General features: G+C 41.2%; 1 protein-coding gene across 1 annotated transcript in view; it reads right to left on the minus strand.

Moving 5' to 3' along the window:
* Window positions 1-20,878, minus strand: part of LOC138513764 (glycine N-acyltransferase-like protein 3) — a 117,478-nt gene that overhangs the window by 81,644 nt on the left and 14,956 nt on the right. The window contains exon 3 of the mRNA XM_069628852.1: window positions 6,822-6,929. Within this exon, the coding sequence (XP_069484953.1) occupies window positions 6,822-6,929 (108 nt within the window). The remainder of the gene's footprint in view (window positions 1-6,821; window positions 6,930-20,878) is intronic.

Raw genomic sequence — 20,878 nt, forward strand, 5'->3', positions numbered from 1 at the left:
AAGAAAACGTTTTTCGTGTGGCCAAAAGTGGTAGTTTAAATAAATAATCAATGCAGGTCAGCTCTCAAATCATTAACAGTGACAATGAATTGTAGTCATTGCTCGAGGAAAATAAAAAATAGGAGTAAAAGTTTTTTATCTTCAAGAATGAAGAATAGATCTAAGTGTTAATAAAAAGAATATTTAAGTGGGGAATAACTATGATTACTCATTTTTGTAGGAGAAAGAAGGGGAATCTCCCACCACGTTTCCAAGGGGTATTAAATATCCTTTTGCAATTTGAAAAAAGGCATCCCTTTACGAGAAATCTTTGCTGCCGGTTCAAGAACGTCGGGAGCATTTAGTCTGCATGCTGACAGTAGATCAAAGTAAGAGATTGGTGTTGTACATATCTAATTGACTGATGTATTTAGCTCACTGTGTGTAGGATTACCACAAAAGAGAAGTTTTCGAACATTGTTGGACCACTTTTTTATGTAATTCTTGTTTTTATGATGTTTTTATAGAAACATAGGGCCTCATTACGAGTTTGGAGGTAGCCATGCCCTTAATAAGGGCATGACTGCCTCCAAACTCGGGTCCGGGTTCCCTGAATGGAGAAATACCGAGCCATTCCGACTTTGGAGGGCCCGGTATTTTCCCCATTCAGAGAACCCAGACCCGGACCATCCCCATTCCCATTTGAGCCCCCATAAGGCTCAATGGGAATGGGGAGCATGCTAACAACGGGCCCGTTAATGATGGGCCCGTTGTTAGCATGCTGGCCCCCTTGTGGGACCCGCTAAGGACATCTGGTAAAACCAGAAGTCCAGAGCGGGTCCCACAAGGGGACCTCGTAATAGGGCGGTAAGGGGTTTTACCAGCGCCGTTAACCCCTTACCACCCACCACGTAATGAGGCCCATTGTCTTTGATCAGCAATCAAAGGGGTATACAAGAGTAAACCATTATATTGAAGAAATGTTCTCTCCTGAAGAAGGCCTGCATATCTATATGGAAAAGAAACTAGAGATAGTGTATAATGTAATCTAAGGCCGAAACATGTCGACGATCTGAATAAGACTGTAAATAAGAAGAGTCTTTTCTTTTGTGTAATGCTTGATTGTGTATATATGGACATATATCTAGTATTCTTTACCCCGGCACATTCTGTGTCCTTTGTAGGATCCTTTAGATTTAGCTTTTTAGTAATTGTTAACTTTTTTCAATTAAGACAATTTGACAATATGCAGTTTTTAGGATTGTGTAAACATTTAATAAATAAATACATTTTTTATATGATAACAATGTGGCTCCATGATGAAATGTTCAAAGTTTTGTTTGATTTGTAAACTGACTAGTTCTTATGCAAATCTGAATATTGTGTAAAAACACCAATCTAAAACTCTGTCATAGAGATGGGCAATCAATTCTTTGTGTTTTGTGCGTTTATTACGAATTTAAAGCCAGGTGTTTCTGTGCTGCTTGTTAGGCTGCTGCTCAAGACAGAATGTTCGAGATGAGGTCTATAGCAGACATGGTAGACTGCATTCCGAGAATTCTGATTGCCTGAGAGGAGTACTATAGTGCTATGATTGTTTGGCACTGTGAAGTTCCTGTAATGTTACTTGCAGAATTTAATTTAAATCGTAAATTGCATACAGGAGACTGTAAAGAAGGTGCTGATTGAGCACCAGGTGGGGGGGGGGCCAACCTACCAAATCAAGGGAATAAGCGTTATGGGTGGGAGCGCCACTCGAGGGGGAACAAGGGGACTCTGGGAGCAGTAGTCAACCATCTAATCAGGCCTGGAAGGGAACAAAGGGAGGTGGATACCCTGTTTATGACATTGACACCAGGAAATTAAATATGCAAGTATGAGAAAGGAGATAATCACAGGTAAGTGCACTCTATGCGAAAGCCACAGGTTGGGTTTCACCCTGAAGGCCCGCTCCAAACACATGGCCCCTGCACCACGGTTGAGGGAGGTAGGAAGCTGAACTCAAGCTGCTCGTCTCCAGCAGACCATAATCACTGAGACAGCACTGGGTGATGTATTGTCAGTCCCATGGCTCCTCATGGGAGCTGGAGAAGTCGACCTGATCCAGAGAAACACTCGGGAGGTGGAAGGGAGCCGCGCTCCAAGAAGAACCAATCAGATGGTAAGTTCTGGTGTCTTTGAGAGGTAACCAGCCTTCTGTGTGTCCACTACAATGTTTGTGAAGGTACCTATCATGCATATGCTGTGTGAATCTCTCCTTTCCCCCAAGTTCAGGGTGTCTCGTGTTCCTTCCGCTATGGTGCTGACCAATGGCAGGTTAATAAAGAACCAGAGGTCAGCAGTTTTTAGTAATTGCAAACTGTTTGCCCGAGGAGTGAGAATCAATGTGGTGCCACATGGGGGGGAGGTGAGCTAAGAGAGGGCAGATCTGTTTGTTCCAATCATGTTCTACCAACGTATGTCTAGCCATAAGGGTATGATGTATTTTAACCAATAAGCTTTGTGGGATCCACAAAGACGTGAAGTTTGAAGTGCAACTGTTTCCACTACTATGAACATTGTTTTAGCAGTATAAAAATGATGTTTGCTGTATTCCAGTTTGTCAGCTCTCATCAACCAGTTCTTGTCCACTGTTCTCTTTGATTGGTGCTTGCAGAGCTATAATAAACAGTGTTACTTCTTGCCTGGTGTGAGCTCCTTTTTGGACTACTTGTGTTACGAGCTTTGGGAGGACCCCTAATTCATTTTTGGAGGCCCCAGCAAGATCCTCAGTTCTCTCAGTCAAGTGAGGGTATTCCAGCCACCCCTCCCTGGAGGTGAGGGTCTGGCGACCGCAGTCCTGATCCACATGCATCACTGAGGAGGTCCTGCAGACGCCAAGTTCACAAAGGTCTGCCTGGTTCCCGAGCGCCACCAGCACTCAAGAGGAAGAGTGAGCCCACACGGGAAGCATGGTGACGAGGAGACTCGAAGATTTCTAGGACGTGAGTGTAACCGTGCAAGATAAAGCTGCATCATGGTTTCATTCCCACGGCGAGGGAGGGATTGTATTTTATTGTGTTTTGGATGCATCCTCACGGTGGGAGGACGATCGGCCGTAGTAGTATTAGATTTGAGCATGTACCACCCTATAGGGAGTGGATGTGGGTGTGGGCATGGCTGCAGTAGAGCAGGAGAGGTGAGTAGTAAGAGGCGGACCCCGTTAGATTGGAGCTGTGCATAGCACCTGTGATTGTATAGTTGAGTCATTTGTGGTAGATGAGTGTCATTTTTATTGTTGTTTCGGAGGTATAGAGAGTGATGCCTGTGTGGTAGTTAGTTTTGCTCGTATTACCATGAGGCGTTGACTCATGGTGGATGGATCAACATCGACAGGTACCTGGTGTATAATAGTGCGCTTGGAATTTTAGCGATAGGCGTGTGCGAGAGAAGGAGGGGTGATTTGGCGCTTATCTTCATTAACATAGGCAAAGGCGAGCCCGTGGAGAGGGCCATTGTTTACCAACACAGAGCAAGTGGTCAGGCCTGAGGAGAAGGCCAGTGTGATGGTTAAGAGTGAGTGGGTGGCCCTGTGGAGAAGGCCTGAGTGAAAGGATGGGAGGTGAGTGATTAAGGGTGAGTGTGGGTGCTGTGGAGGAAAAAAGCATACAGAGCAGAGTGGAAAGGGGAGCGTAGGGTAATTGGGGTATAGAGGAAGGCCACACAGAGGGTGGGACATAATGGCCTATTTAGATAGCCCAGTTGATCACATGTGCAAAGAATTGCCACAGTATCACAATAAAATATTAAATTATAATGTTCAGTGGGCCCAGGAGACTGCAGGTCAGTGTTTCCATGAGTGGCCAAGAGAAGGAACGTTCGATTGCCGAAAAAATAGTAAATATGTTCTCATATTTGTTAACAAAATACAAGGTCTCCAAATTGAAAAGCAGGCAGAACATATTCATGCTCTGGAAGTTGTACGAAGAAACAAAAGGGGAACAAACGAAAAAAGAGGGAGGGGGACAAAGGAATGGGACAGACCAAGCTCTCTGCCCCCGCCATATGGTGTTTACTCAATGTTACGGCCCACGGCGGGGTATAAAAACCCACATCAGGAAAGTGTTGAGGGGGATAAAGAGACAACAGACATCTCAAAGAACACAATCCCCGGAGCCTGTGGTCCTCCTCCTCCTCCCTTATGATACCCAGATTCACCAGACAAGGCGCAGGAAGAGCCAGCTTCACATTTATTGCTCCCACTCTTTGGAATACTCTCCATCCATCTATCAAAGATGAGCCTTCTTAGCTAATCATTCCTAAAAAAATACACCCGACTGTATCCTACTTACCATTACTGCTGCAACCCTACTAATTATGTAACTTAGCAACTGTTCTATTTTCAAGTGTCTTGTTCTTACCAATGTATAATGTAACCCAGCAACTGTTCTTCTTCAACAGCCTTTTTCCAAGCAATGTAACCTAGCGCCATGATACTTCTGGCTTCGGGAGCTATCAACAAATTAGATGAATAAATAAATAAATAAAATAAACAGAGAAAAAGAGGGACAGAGACACACATGAGGGAGGAGGGAGGAGGTACACAAGAGGGTGGAATGACAATTCTTAGAAGACATCAAAAAGAACGCACAACAACAGAGGGATGTATTGTTCAACGAGGCAAAGAGGGGGACAGAGGAGGAGGGGAGAAGGAAAAATAAAGGGGACAAGAGAGAATGGTTGTCCGGGAAAATAAAGTTCAGACTAGATGACGAGGAGGAAGAAGACAATAAGGAGGAGGTAGAAGGAGGAAACAAGGGTAGTGCGGCCTCAGATGAGGATGCAACAGGAGGCGAATGGAGCAATGGAGAGGGCGATGAATGGACACCTGACAAAGAGAGGAGAAGGAGTAGACAACAAAGAAGTCGACAAGACAGCGAAGAGATTGAAAGTCAACTTCCCTCTGCAGTAGGAAGGGAAAAATCAATGTTTGAGTGTTACAATAATTTGGCATAAGCAGGAGGGAACTGCCTTTGAACTCCCCTTTGTGGTTACTAGAAAATCAAAGTAGGTCTGGACCAGGCCACCAAAGGGGAGTGGCGACAGGGATAAGCACAAGACAAATGCCACTGCTACAAAAAAGAAAGGGGGATGCACATTATGTACCATGTCAGACCATGGACCGAAACAATCAAATATGCAGCCTGCCCTCCCTCGTGGCAGAAAATTGATACAGGCACTCAAGAAAAAGGCTGCAAGGTTGACATCGGCAATAGGGGATATGCAAAGTTTATTTGCAACTAAAATAGGAGAACAAGGGGACAAAATATGGAAAGAGATACCGAACTGTTTCTCAGAACTGTGAAAATACACTTTGCACAGTTCCATGAATCCGGGTTTGTGTTGGCAGTGCAAAGTCACTTTTCAGCAGTGCAAAGTCACTTTGAACTATGCAAAAGAATCCATGAATCGGGCCTTGTGTCATTACAAGTTGATGCTGTCACTCCGACTCCACTTTGTACAATACATTATATTGACATGCTGTGTAAGACTAGGCCCGTTTATTGTGGTGCTCTAAGCCCCTGGGCAAGAGTGCTTTGCAGGCCGTTTACAAAGAAGGCTGGCTGGGTAGCTCAAGCAGAAGAACAGCATTAAGACAGCGTGCTGCACCTTGTCTTTTCTCTGCTATACTCTATCGGTTGTCAAATCTAATCACAAGGCCAACGTGATAATGTACATTGCTGAGGAAGTGCCGGTGCTCAGCCCCAACTGCAAAATCAGTCCTGGGGCTGAACACCGGGAAACACTGGCACAAATTAAGCACTGCTTGTATCACAACATGGAGAGATTGGATCTGTGCAGCTGCTTTCTTTTAGGCATATGAACATTGATAAAAAGCAAGGCATCTCATCATGTCATAGAGCTCATTGAGGGCTGGCCCAGAATCCAAATGTCGATGACAAGTACCAGGCATCTATTTGTTAGGTAAAAGTGAATAGATCTCTCTATGATGAAAAAGGACCCTAGTTTACAATCTGGTTAGGATAGTCATGAAAAGCATCACGTCCCTTCGGAAAGGTGTGGCTTCCATTATGCCTATGAAATGATGGGAGCAAGTCGTCTTCATCATAAGATCATGTTGTTTGCGTTTTCCAATGTAAAGTCAGAATGTTTTAAAAATAAAATATTGTTGAGTGACAACAGTTTGGCAGGTGTGGATAGGAAATGTTTACTTTTAATTAACCAATGGAGCAAAGAAAATCTGTGGAAGGATGCACAGTGTAACAAGCTAAAGTAGGACCTCAAAGAAGTATGACTTGGAAAGTATTTGTTTTGCATTGTATTGTAAATATTTCGTTTTTATTTATCTGGTTAGCTTCATTTTTGCTCTTTTAAATCCCTAGTGGCAATGATGGCACTTCTATTTTCTTTTGGCATGTGATGCGTCAAACATCTCCTCCTATCAAATAATATGATTATTCCAGGTTATGTTCAACAGTTGTTCTAAAAGTTTCTATAAAATTTTGGACCAAATGTCATGCCCATGTCTCTATCCTTCCATCAATTTCTATTTTAAAATAATGTATGCAATGTTCACATTTTTTAGTTAAACGTTTTTACTGTGCAATTTGAAATGGAAAGAAAATCAAATGGAAAGGGTGATACAATTTGGTAGAGCCGAGTACACATAGGAAATCCATCCAAATTCACAAATTGCAAATCCAGCCGGAAGGAATCAAATACTTAGCAAGAAATCCAAGAACGCTATGCTGGCTAGAAGGAATATCTGCCAAATTACACAAATATTGTTCAACACATTTCTTTTTGCATAGGTTAAGACTCAGTATAATAATCAAATTTACCTCCCTTTGAGGCCGAACAAGAACAGCATTGAAATCTGGCCATGAATCCACTAAAACATCCTGAAGGAAGGGATTACCTTTTCGGATCTTTAATATTGATGCATAAACCTGTGTGTTGAAATCAGAACAAGGGTTTAGATTCGAAAAAAAAACAGTTTTACACTATTTTGAATTTGTCCACATTTATTTACTTGGAAGAGTATGTCTCTAAATTAGGTTGCATTATTAATAATAAAACACCCTTGAGCTCATTTGTCCTATCACCCCCCTCATGAGACACAACCATAGCAGAGAGTACATGCACATCAGAAGAGATTGTTCAACTAAGAATTTGAAGATGTAAATGCTCTAGAAAATACAAAACTGGAATAGCAATCCTTTATAGATTACACTACTGTGCCAACCTATCCCTCTAAGAAGAATAGCTAAATTATATCCATAGTGCTTTCGTTCATTGGAAAAGTTCCTCCATGATAGGTAGGTCACCACTGTTTCATGCACATCATCCATGGTCCATCATTTTATTTAGAATGTATCAATCATGCATAAATACTTTACAGAGCAACTGCTAATGCTCAAAGGATATTACAACAATATAACCCCAATCCTCTGAATATAATTATTGGGTTACTACTGACTTAAACAAAATAGTATGATTAGAGTCTAGTCCTTTATCACATACTTGCCAAGTTCCATCACAATCCAAACATATAACAATCAGAATCATTTGTATTTATTGTGTTTTGCATTTATTGAGTTAGCAATGAGGGTATTTACAAGACTCTCTACACACAAAGACGTATGGTGAACTGGCCATATCCGTAACAGAGGTCTTTACTATAGTACACATTTTGACAGTAGCTCATTCTTGTGTAGAGGGGAGGACACATAAGAGCAAGAGAGGACAATATGGATACAAATTAAGACATGCAGAGAACAATAATAACAATCTAGGATAAATGAAATTAACTACAGGATTCCACCCTTAATATATGCAGCTATGTACAGGAGATGAGTAGGAAGAGGATTTCAGGAAGGAAAATGGTGAATTTACTGCTTGCACACTCTTCAAGTTGCAGGATGTTCCTTTGAAGGACTGATTGGAATTCTGGAAATGTGGGACTGTTTTAGGACTGGGGGAAGAGAGTTCCAGTGATGGATGAGAGGCTAAGTAGGGTGAACAGACACATGTGAAAGGTCGTACAGGGACGCTGATGATCAGAGAGTTTGAGGAGAGATGGGAGGTTGACGAAGGTGCAGGTGGCACATTTGATTATCATGTATGGTGCAATAAATGAGTAAACTAATTTGTTAAGGATTTGAGCATCAAACTGTATTGGAAAATAGCTCTCAAGCAGTTACTGATGTGGGGAAAAACGTTGGCGTTAAATTGCGAAAGTAAAGGAAGATTTGAGTGTTGTTGGGAAAGAGCTGCTAAGAAAACCCAAAATTGAGCATGACCTAATAAAGTGTAGTGAAGTGTAAAAGGTGAATAGGAATGGAACAAGCATTGACCCTTGCTGGACCGCAATAAGTGGGGGTTGGAGAGGATGTCTCTTTATTTCAGGAAAGGGAAAACAATGAGTCATATAGGCAGGAAGCAATCCAGGTAGGAGCACTCACTCTTACAGTGACACAAATAGACCTAACAGCTCCTGAAATGTGCAAGAGCTTCCAGTTTGGAACTCAACCATGGGATAAGTGCAGATACATGTTGTTAACAATGCCTCAATGAAGCATGGCCATTTCATGGTGTCTCTGTGCAACTATCTCAGGTAGAAGATAGAAAATAAGGATTTCCCTGCAATTAAGTAAATGTGCATCATTAATTGAACTAAGCAGGTGATCCTGTTGTTCTCCAATCACAAACATGAGCAAAACTGTAAAATAATTAGCAAAATGTCCCGTGCAAAGCAGATATCATTGAACAGATTTCTAAAGTAAATAATGCTGATCATTTCAATAAATTATACAAAAGGTATGTCAAAATATACTTTGAAATTAAAATGCATAAAGTAATGAATATGTCACTTATTCCAATAGCCGCAATTCTCATACCTACATTCCATCTGCATCTCTCATAATCACTTAATTGGCAGACTTGCCTGCCTCACTATAAGGAAATACCTCTTAGAATGGTTGCAACACTGCACTCCCTCATTTCAGCATGTACACTGCACTTTTTTGACCCATGTAGCATCATCTTAAAAGTGTTCTTCCTCTGTGCAATTGACATGATTAGTGGTAATTCCTCAGAAGCTTTAGAAAACTGCACAAGAGGGTCCCCAGAAGACCAGAAGACATGATGACTGGTTTGCATGCCTTTCTCCATGCTACCCTGCCAGTGTCGTTCATTCACCAGTATTGATAAAGATAATTAATACTCCAGTGAGACCAGCATTGTCTTGTTCAAATGTGTATTAGCCACGTTTCTTATTGTCTCCTAAATAAACTAGACTTAATGCTGAACACATTGCTCCTTCAACACTTCCAGCATTGTCTCATTTTTCTTGTTGGCTTTTCATGTAGTCGTTTGTTGTTGCTACCATGATTTTTCCCAGACATACCCTTGGATTTAGTACTTCTAATTCCTAATTTTCTCTAGGAATTGTCTTTATGGTTTTATTTGGGCATGTTGCATGGGTTGCTGCTGTCTCATCCACATATTTTTCAAATGTTTGGCATATTTTATTTAATCAAGTTGGCACTCACTGTCCCTTGATATTTGGGCCAGATGCTGTGTCTTCCTTCACCAGAATGGAATTTATGTTTGAGACAGGACTCAGTATTCTTATTCTGGCAGGGTTCTCTTTAGTATCTTTCTCTGACATAACACCTGCTTTTGTCTTGGTGCGATAGCAATTCTGTATAATCTGCTTTCCTTTCAGCTCCTAATTCCATTTAAGCCTCACTCTTTTCCTTTCCAGGTTCCAGTAGTTATATCTATCTCACAATGTATGTAATGTTATTAACCTTTCAGGTTTTTCCCTTTAGAACATGGGAAGCCTTTTTGGTGTCCCGAGCAAATTTTACCTTGCCAATTGTCCCTGTAATTCTAATATTGCACATTTTGTAAGGGCAACATCAGTGTAATCATTAGCGACTGTCTATGTGGATAAGTGAACAGTGACACTAATAAACAAGTGGCCAATGGCACGTCTTTGAAGTGAATGAGTCCAAAAATGTGTTGTCCAGTCTACTGTGATGAAGTCACGTGGGAGGAGGAGGGATGGGAGTGATGTGAGGCTGAGGACTGGCGATCACAACCTACTCCTTGGTGAAAGCATCACAGGTGGTATATGAGAAATCCCCCAAGCCCCTAATTCCATCCCTAGCATTGTAGCTACAGGAAGTACTTGCTTCCAGATTAAAGAATGAACCTGAAAAAATAGTGGCTGATTTCTTTGCTAAAATAAAACCCAGGACCGAGCAGAAGAAAACCCAAAAAATATGGACAACCTAGGATGAAGTAACCACTGTCTAGAGGGAACATGTCATACCTGCTTTCAAGAGATGAAGACCAAACAAACACTTTTACTGCAAGGTCATTATTCTACAAAAATGATAATGAAGAATTAATAAAATAAAAGCTCACTTCCAGAACTGAGACTGAAAGGGAATTGTTTGTGCTTGTCATACCCACTCACCAAAATTGAATGGAACACGTCTGGGGGATGTAAGATGTCTTTCTTCATGGAATATAAATTACATTAAATTATATGAAATATACAAATATGTAAACATGTGGACATGCAAGTGCAAATCCTTTCCTTTACATATGAAGTGAACATAGGTTTATGTATGGTGAAAGTTTAAATAATTTACTTCCAATACATGTTTTAAAATATTCATAGCAAATTCAAATGTGTGCTAAATTTGAAAAACAGTATTCTGAAAATAAGCCTTTTTTCTCAACGAAATACCCTGTTTGTTCAGAAAACTGTGAGGAAGTAGATTCATTTACAAAGGAAACACTGTCTACTGAAACTCATTTTGCTATAGAATTATCTTGGTGACATGCAATTGAAAAACTCATTGTCTAACAGTAATCAAATACAAAACAGATGCTTTTATAAACACCTTGCGCCAAGGATTCAGGCTTACAATACATACATTTCTTGAAACCATGCAATGTTCCTAGATCATCATCTATTTACTTGACAGGTTAACATTGTAATTAATGATGTATCATTAGTGACAAAGCTGGCCAAACAGAAGTAATTATATTTGGTTAACTTCTAGATCACCAATTGTAGCAAAAGCTAATAGCATTACTCTTTGAAAATGGTTATTCAAAGATGATCCCTAACATATAAGATAGGTCTGTATGTTCCAAGTCCCATATGAGGCAGAAAATATTGGGTTTGAGAAAATGAACATGGACCTTATCTTATTTTGTTATTGATACGATTGAAGGTGGGCTTTTAAATCTGCTTGAAATGTAGAACCTAGAAAAAGGCCCTATGTTGGTCTCCCAATGGTGTCCAACAAAATCAAAGATATGTGCATTACCGTGAACTTATTCTGCATCCATACCTGTGAAGGTTACTAGCATTAAGTGAAGTTTTCCAATTAAAATATTTTGAGTTATGGAATGAATATGGTGTACTGTATGCAGCGAGCGACCCATGGAAATGTGATTTTGTAAACTGTGAGATACAGAGAACCATTTTTATAAAATTGTTATTCTGCCCAAATAATATAATTCAGTGATCTTAAATACCGAGAGTAGTGTATATTATGACAACAAACCAGAACATAACACAGAAACTCTGACATCCAGCCTTCTTATGTGAAATAGCTAACAGAAATAATAATAATAATAATAATAATAATAATAATAATAATAATAATAATAATAATAATAATAATAATAATAATGCATTTCTTACATAGTGCTAATAACCCTTAGGCCTCAGTGCATTGAAATAACAGAAGACACTGTTATCCCACAGAGTGGTACTCAATTTATCAATCTCAGAAGTATGAAAGGCTGAGTTCACCCTGGCGGGATTCAAACATGCCACAGCAGGCTGCACAAAGATATCATGGGCAAGCGCTTAGCTCGCTGTGCAATCTGATCAGAAAAGAAGTGGGTATGAGATTTGTCTTTTTCTGTTTGTTCTAGAGTCCAATAAATATCATTGACCAATAGGAATCATCAGTACTCACCTCTCCTTTATTGTTGGAGTTTGCTGGGTATTTAAACTCAAAAGCATAAGAAGAAAGGATTGTTTTGGGAAAACAGAGAATAGGAGGCACCATTCAACAGGGATTTTCAAGGAAAGAAGCAAGGTTGGATTCCAGCAGAGTCTAGCTGATGGACTGAATGCAGAGACCTTTCTCAATAGATGATTAGAATGCATGAGAGGAATTTTGGTGCAAGCGCCGAGACACAAGGGAGATCTTCCCTGACAGATCTGCCTGAGGCCAGTCAGTGCCCTTACTTATTAGTCATTTGAAAGGTAGACAAGTAAGTACCTATGCCCCAAAATAGTTTAGATATTTGAGAATTTATTAAATTCCAGATAGCATTTAAGAATATTTTGGTTCGATATTTAAAAGCTACATCACTAAAAAATGTAACATAGTGCACGATTTGTGTACTTTGTGACTTACAATTAACATTTAAACCGTAGGTAGCATTACTGTATTAGGAATTTCTCCTGCAATTTAAAACTTTGGAAAATTTAGAATCCAGAATTGAATGTGGAAGAACATGTTCAAGAAATGGTGTCTACCATAGTCAATACAATAATTTAAATCTATTTCTTAATTGACACATTGAACTGGAGTGGTATGAGAATCAACCTGATTCCTTTGAAATAGTTTGTGAGCTAGGCCCCACTGTCCCAGTATTGTACAAGCAACTGAAATCCTGAGAAATTCAAGTCTTTATAATGGTTTGCAACAAGTACAACATCATAGAAGATGCAGCCAAGTCTGTTGTAGATAGAGTGCAACATTTCAGATTAAAATCAGCCGAGAGTTGGTTTACCATATTTTATATGAGCTGTAACTTTCAGTTCAGGGTGGAGGTGAGTTTAAAGTAAGCATATTTCTCTGATGGCAATAGATGTTAAGGACTTTACAGAAAATCTATGTTAATTTGAGGGCATATATTTACAGTGATTTTAAACAGACTTTGTTTAGATTGAGGTAAAGGGGTAGTCCCATTGTAAATCAAGTGGGGAATCACCTGGTATATTGCGTTGGTGACATTTTACTTAATTAAATATATTTTGTATTAGAAACAAGCTTTTTTCTTGTCTCAGAGTGGCCTTGTTACATTCTAAAATCTTTAATCTTAGGGTTATCTAACACCAGAAATAGAAACTCAGTATGGGAATCTTGACTGTGCTAATCTTGTTCCAGGGTGGATTTTTAAGCTTCCTTTGATATGTAGTCGCCCAGTTGATGACTAATCTGACTATATGTTTGGGGAACAATTTACAGGAAGGAGAGTCCAGGCATGAAGGAGGATATGGACTGAAGGAATCCGCAATCAGCAGCAGAATGAAGTGGGGGTGTCAGGTATTTGGCATCAGGGACACTGAAATACAACCTTGACCACGTATTTTTTGTCAAGATTTTATTAAGGATTACATACAGAGGGCAAACTAAAAAGTAATGTAGAACTCCCTAACCATATAAAACACAATCAAAACCAACAAAACAATGAGCATAATCTTCTCTCAGTAGTTTTCTTTCAAACTCGTTTGGACTGCAATGTCCAATCAAAGCACTGGTGTCAATGTCCCCGTCCTTAGAGTACCCAGGAAGACATGTCACCTACCATGCTCCAGTGTTGCATGTTCATGTGGTTCCCAATCTCTCTCGTTCCTCTTCAGTTAAAGTCCCAGTGAGGTTGCAGTTGCACTGTAGCCTTTTTCTCAGTTTTAGTTGGCTCATGTCATTCCTGGACCTTCCTCTCACCTTATCTCTTTGTGAGGGCTTCTGGGGTCCCATATACCTGGGCTACTACAACAGTTCTTGAAACACCTAAGCATACAGCTTCTTGATATTAGCTGGCATGGAACATTAAAGAAGGGACACCTGGCCCTTCTGCTCTTTAAACTGGCTGTTTACTTCCTGATGCCATCTTCTTCCTTCTTCCACCATATGGGCATGCCAAGGGCTGCCCTGGCCCACCACATCATGCATAATCTGTCTGACTGCGTCCTGATCTTACTCTTGATTGCTGATGCTTCTAAGCTTCTCCCTTTACCATCCTTCCCACCTCCTCTGTACCACTCACGACTAATGTCTCCAGTGCTTCAGTATACTTCCTAGTATCTAATGTTATCACCATGATTTACCTCCTCCATCATTCCACTCAACTCCCCCGCCTTTCCTCTGATGTTATTTCCCACTTCCACTCTAGTTCAGCATGTACCTCTTCCATCTTTGTCTTTGATGTCAGTGTACTCTTCCACCCACTCCAGGTTTTGCCTCATCCCTCCTTTCCTCTTGATGTTGTTAACTCCTTCCACTGCAGTCCAGATTTGATCTCCTCCTTCCATTCCTTTAATAGCAATGCCCCTTTCTGATCCACTTGTGGGATTACCTCCCTACCTCCCCCTGCCTTTCCTCTGTGTTACCTGCTTCCAATCATCTCTATGTTTTTATCTACCTTCCTACTCTTTGCTCATTCAGCTTTCACCTCCCCCTGCACTTCTCTGCTGCCACTTCTAAAGTATCCTACATTTTTGCAAACACCCTGTCCTTCACTAAAATTAAGCATCCTGTTCTTGCAACCCACCTTGTAGGCTAGACTAGCTTGCTTATATGCTAAGGGCCTACAGCTGGGATTGTTCAGGGGGGGCTGTGAGTTCTATGCTTGGTTGTGTCCCTGTCTTCCAGTGGGCCAGTGAGGCTGCTAGGGCTGGCCAGAGTCTATATAGACCCAGGAGGCTATTTGGAAATGGTGTTCAGCAGTCTGAATACTGGGGGCCCAATAACAGTTGATCTATTTCGGGAGGGGGTATGTTATCCCCAAAGTAACTGTTTGCTACAAGGTCACCCAGACAGTGAGAGAGTGCGCCATGGTCCTCCTCATTCTGCACATGAGACATCTGTCCTCAAAGCTAGGGAGGGAGGTTTAAACAAAGAGGGGAGGGGCATGAAATGTAGCTCAGACCCATCACTGGGTCAGAGTAGGAGATGGTTAGTGAAGGGAGCCCAGAACCAGCCTAGGGTTTTATAGTGTAGGTGCTGAGGCATACAGGAGGTTCAGACAAAGTCTAAGGAGGGTGTGCTGTGGAGGCAGCCCAGAGCCAACTCGGGTGCAGGTCAGTTGGGGAGTGAAATGTGACCAAATGCAGCTCAAGAGCGGAAGGGGGGAACTCATTTGTTGAATGGGTAGTTACGTCACTGTTATCAAGCAAACTCTTTTCTTACAACCAGGTGGTTGGGGATACAGCAGCCCTATTTTAAAGGATACCGGTAGAGGGCATTAATGGTGAGCCTAGCTAATAAGGATCTCCAACTATTGACTATGTACCTTCCTTCTGAGTATGGCAAAATCTAAAAAGGTAATCCAAAATTATAAAAATAGGAAACAAAAATACCTCTCTATCCAGATTGCCTGTTCAGGAAAAATACTGCTTACCACAAACTAAATTAAAAACAAATATTACAAAGTATAAAATCCAAAATCATATGTATGGCTGATATGTACATAATTATGAGCACATCGCGACCACACATTGTTTGGGCATTGTTTGGCATCTATGTGTAAACATTGCATCTGAAATTCTGGTTATACCTCTGTATCGTTTATGGCAAACAGCTATGCATTTCATTAATTCCGACCTAGGTGTCTAATATTTGTTTGCTATTCATACTGCATGACTAACACAAACGTATTTCAATGCCTGTACATCCATATACTAACATGAATGTACTTGTAATAGCTAGACATGTAGTGAAGGTTGTTGAATATTGATTGCTGCTAGTGCAGAATTTTTTTTAAAAAAAATGAGATACTCTGTTCTCTGTGAGAACTATTAATGGTAACAAGAAGTATTGTAGAAATGAATGAATGTGTTTTACCTTTAGACAATGAACTTATTTATTGCCTTTGTTATAATTAATGCTGTGTATAATGTAAGTATTATGTTGAATTGTTAACTGTTGTTGTTGATAAAGTATGTGCCTATCTACACGTGAATGTATGAATTGTTGTAAAAGTTCTTTATGAACTATAGACAACACATTCATAAATAAATAAATAAATAGATAAATAAAATCATATAGCCACCGTTGAAAGATGTAACCTCCAAGTCTGAAATAAGGAAGGATTGAAATTGTTGCCAAGCGTAGAAATTATATAAGTGCACCAAAACTTGCTTTAGCGTATACGCATATTCCTGTGATGTCACCACACATGATTGCAAGATGACATCATCACATTTGTAAACACAGAAAGCTGCAACAACCTCATTTCTGTTCTATGTCATAACAAATACAAAAATGAATAAAAAATAAATATTGTATAAAATGTGAGTCCAACCAAATATCACAAAAACGTAGTAACATATCTATACAAATGTGCATGTGTATGATGTTGCAGTCTGATTGAAAACAAAAGGTACGATATCAAGCCTGGTAATTCTTGTGATATAAATATTGAAAAGTGTAAAAGTTTTGCATCAGGAACATTTTTTACAAACATTTGGGTAAATGAAACACATGCTTTGCTGGTATCAGAACCATAACCAAAGTGTCAGCAGGTAAAAGAACATAAATATATCCAAAATTATTTAAAAGCAATAGAGTTAACCAAAACAAGTCTCTCAAATATAGCATGTGTATCAACAAAAGTGTTGGCTAAAATAGCAACCATAATGTATCCTTCAAGATATGCCAAATGAATTGTGAGTGGACAAGGTTTAGAAACTAATGATGTCATGGCCCACTCCATAAAATGCAATGGTAGGACTAGTCGGCAAGTAGAGGGCAGATCAGGTGAGGGCAAGTAGGCTTAGTTCCCAGGGCAGATGTATGGCCAGTCACATCTGCTTCATCGTGTAAGTCATCTTTTAATGCTTCCTATACGCTGAGCCTTGTAGGGATTTCAAGCAATGACACAATGTATTACACAAACACTTTTATTAATGTTCACAATATAAGGTCATGTGTTTTAGGAACACTTGAAGATAAAAGGGAAACATTCTGAAAAGAATAGGGAAACCCATAATAACCTAGTGCCAAGAATGGGAGTTCCCTGTACTTCAGGGTGATGAAGTCTTTCAACATAAAATTACTTAGCATATTCCTGAACCTATTCTTATTAGTCTTTGTCCCTCCACGTTCCCCCTCTACTACCAACCAGGCCAAAGGTGACTGCCAAACATATTCTTTATATCATTTAGCCTCCAGGCTAATCCTAAGCAACAACAAAACAATTCTCCAGGTTTGGTCAACAATATGTTCAAAAACCTTTCCTCTTCAATTCCATCCGTATTCTAGAAAACAAACCGACACCATGTTCTTTCATAGGCACCTTCTTTCTAAGCGTACTCATAGTTCTGCCTTCTGTGGGATCTCTGGTCAGGAGAGATTCTTCAGTCCTTTCCAATGCCACTGGTCCCTTTAACACATCAATCTTCTCAGGCCCCTCCATGACTTCTGGTTGTATTCCCTAAGGCTTTTCTTAGGATTCCATGGCCTTTGACTCTCTTAGGTGCATGACCTTTGATAATATCCAGGTTCTCTTTAGCCTTAGCCTCTCCGTGCCTTTAGATTCTCACAGAGTTCTCTTAGTTCACTGCAGAGTCTTTGAATGTCTCATGTTTCTACTAGGTCCATCCATAACCTTTGCTTCTCTCAGGCTTCTCTTTGGTCTCTCCATAACATTTAATTCTCTCTGTAAAGCATTGTTGACAGCAATGGGTATTTCTCCACCCTCAACCAGAGTCCAGTTCGGGCAGACAATATTCTTAACCTCCTTCCGGGGTCCTTCTTCTCAGGATTCCTAAAGGAAGAACCCCACCTTCATGCCTTCTTTCTGCTATCAGTTTTGGTGGCTAGTGTCTGTCCAAAGGTCCTTGTTTCACTCCAGCACTATCCCTTGAGCTAGGACCTATGGCATACCTTTTCAAGAGCAGCTGCTGAATGGCTGCTAGTAAATGAACTACCTCTTCCAAGGTAGTCTTCCCCTTGTGCATCAAGGTGTTAATGAAATTTTGGCCACTTCATTGCAGGATGTTTTGTAGCCCATTGTATAGTGCTGGTCCAGTGGTTGCTTTTCTAATCTGGCCCAGGCTTGGTCCTTTTATTGAGCTGCTTGTTTTACATTCCCTTATTGGTTTGGCCTCCAATGACCTTTCATTTGAAACATGGTTTTACTATTACCTCTCTTTTGAGATGGGTCAAGCCTTAATGGATGTGCTGATTAAGTAGTGGCCCGACCTGAGCAATTAAACCTGGTTTAGGCCATCAGAAGAAATTTGGATCTGTATATGTGGCCGGACGCGGTTCCACAGTGTTCAGAATTCTTGTCAGAATCTATCATCTGACTCTGATATGATAGCTTTTTACCATGAAGGTACAATGTTTCCTTAGTATGTTTGCATATTGAATGCTGTCTGTGTTCATAATTTCTGCAAACTCATGCAATTCACTTTTCTTTGATATTAATAGGATATGATATGTTAATGTTTGTTAAATAAATATTTTTGGTATAAGCTATGACTGAATAAATGCATTTTTAAAATAAAGATTTTAGTATCAACGACAACATCACCTCTCTCGTCCTTGCTTTGGCTGACTTCTGTAACCACTCTTTCTGTAACCAATCATTTGCCACTGGCCCTTTCCCACTACCCCTCAAGCACCTTCTTGCGCACCCTCTCCTAAAAAAAAATCTGCTGACCCTTTCTGCCTAGCTAACTATCGCCCCACCGCCACCTTTCCTGGGCAAGCTCCTTGAGAAGTTGGTCATCCCCCAACTGACCCACCACACTGAATCTTCTGGCTGTCTCCACGACCACCAGTCTGGCTTCAGAGCATTCAGAGGCACGGAAACTGCACTCCTGAACACCTGTGATTCCAACTCTCCCTCCATTCTTATCCTTCTCGATCTTTCCTCTGCCTTTGACACAGTCAATCATGCGATCCTCATATATTGTCCCTGTGATACCATTGGAATCACGGACCGGGCACTGGCATGGCTGACCTCCTTCCTTTCTAATCTACCCTCCCAAGTGCAATTGGGCCCTTTCCTCTCTGCCACCTCACTCTCTACCTGTGGCATCCCTCAGGGCTCTATCCTAACCTTTCGCTGTGCCTTTTCAATATCTACCTTGCACCACTGGCCCACTTGATCTGCACCTTCTCTTCTCACTTCCAGTGTTATGCTGATGAGACTCAGATCTCCTTTAAGCTTCCCTCCACAACCTTCTCTTCTTCCTCTCTCATATCTGACTGCCTGACTGATATTCAGGCATGGTGCTCTGTTAATGATCCCTGCCTTAATGCCAGCAAGACCAAGATCCTTCTCAATGGGATTCCTTCTCCCTGCTTCCCTCCCACACTATGTCTGCCCTCCTTGGCCCCCCTCCCCTCACCCTCTTGTGAGGCAAAAAAACGTGGGGTTACCTTCAACTCCTCTCTCTCCTTCTCCCCTCACATCACGGACCTTGCCAAGAAGTCTAACTTTCAGCTCTACCTCCTCAAAGACATTCCCCCTTTCCTCACCTTTCCTCAGAAGCTCAATGTCTCCAGAGCTCTTGTTCTCTCTAGGCTGGACTACTGCAACAGCCTCTTCCTCAATCTTCCTCTTTCCTCTGTTCGCCCTCTTCCACTAATCCAGAATAGGGCTGCAAGACTTATCCCTGGCTTCAAGCCAAGGCACTGCATCTCTCATGCCCTTAATATCTCTCCACTGGCTCCAGGTGGCCGCAAGGATCACATTTAAGACCCTCTGCATCATCTTTGGCAGGAGCCTCTCTCTGGAACAGCCTTACTGCCCCTCTCAGACTAGAGACAGATCTCCCTAAGTTCCAGAAACTTCTCAAAACCTTCTTGTCTCCTTCCCTCTCCTCCTCTCTTGCTAGCGTCCCCCTGCTGCTGCGACTGATGGTTGGTCCCTTATGTGCCTTGCAGGGGCCAGGCCCTCCTTGTCCAGTCTACCTCAGCACCCCTTAACCAGCCCTTGCCCTCGGGCACCCTTCTCTGATTAGCCTAATCTGGCCCACCCTGTACTCACACTAGCTGACCCTTACCCCTTGATTTCCCCTTGCCCTTGCCTCCTGGGCTCCCCTTAGCACTAGCCCAGCCCCTGGGGCCCCCACCTTCCTGCACTTCTCCTCTCCCCCTTTTCCCTTATCCCAGCATGTCCACCCTGTGCTGCCCCCTCCCCCTGCACTTGTTGTTACTGCACTTGCATGGTCTGAATGTCACAAGGTCTAGTAGGACCATTTATTGTTGTTGTTTTCTCCTCTCCCTCTTTGTCTCGTGGCGCCTTGAAACACTTGTGTATAAGCACCTTACAAATGTCCAATTAATAAAATAAATAAATAACAGTTCAGTTTATTGAACATGTCTTAAATGAAGAACAGCAATGTTTGCTAAACTATTTGAACTGAATTGCGTGGATGTCATCAATGCAAATTTTGTTATTCAAGGAACAGTAACTATATACACTGCAACATGGTCACAATGTTTGCTGTACTTCAGTTGCTAATTCACAGACTGTCACAGGAACATCTTGCTGCAACCAATTATGTATGTGCCCATAAGTAAACTGTGCATCCGATAGACATACTAAATCATGACTTGATACAGAGTCCCACTATTGAATTGAATTGATATTTTATTTATAGCGCGCTCGTACACAAGTGCTTCAGAATGCGACAAGGCAAGCGAGGGGAAAAGGGGAGAACAAAACAGCGATCTTACTGGGCCCAGTAACATTGAGAAAGCGCAAGCGCATGGGAGAGGGAGAGGTGAAAAGTGCAAGGAAGGGCAGGGAAGTGGAAAGTGTGGAGCAAGGAGAAACAGATAAATAATAATAAATAAATAAATAATAAACGCAACAAACAATGGTAGTG

Source organism: Ambystoma mexicanum, chromosome 12 (genome assembly GCF_040938575.1).
Source record: "Ambystoma mexicanum isolate Mex_15411 chromosome 12, UKY_AmexF1_1, whole genome shotgun sequence".
NCBI lineage: Eukaryota > Metazoa > Chordata > Amphibia > Caudata > Ambystomatidae > Ambystoma > Ambystoma mexicanum.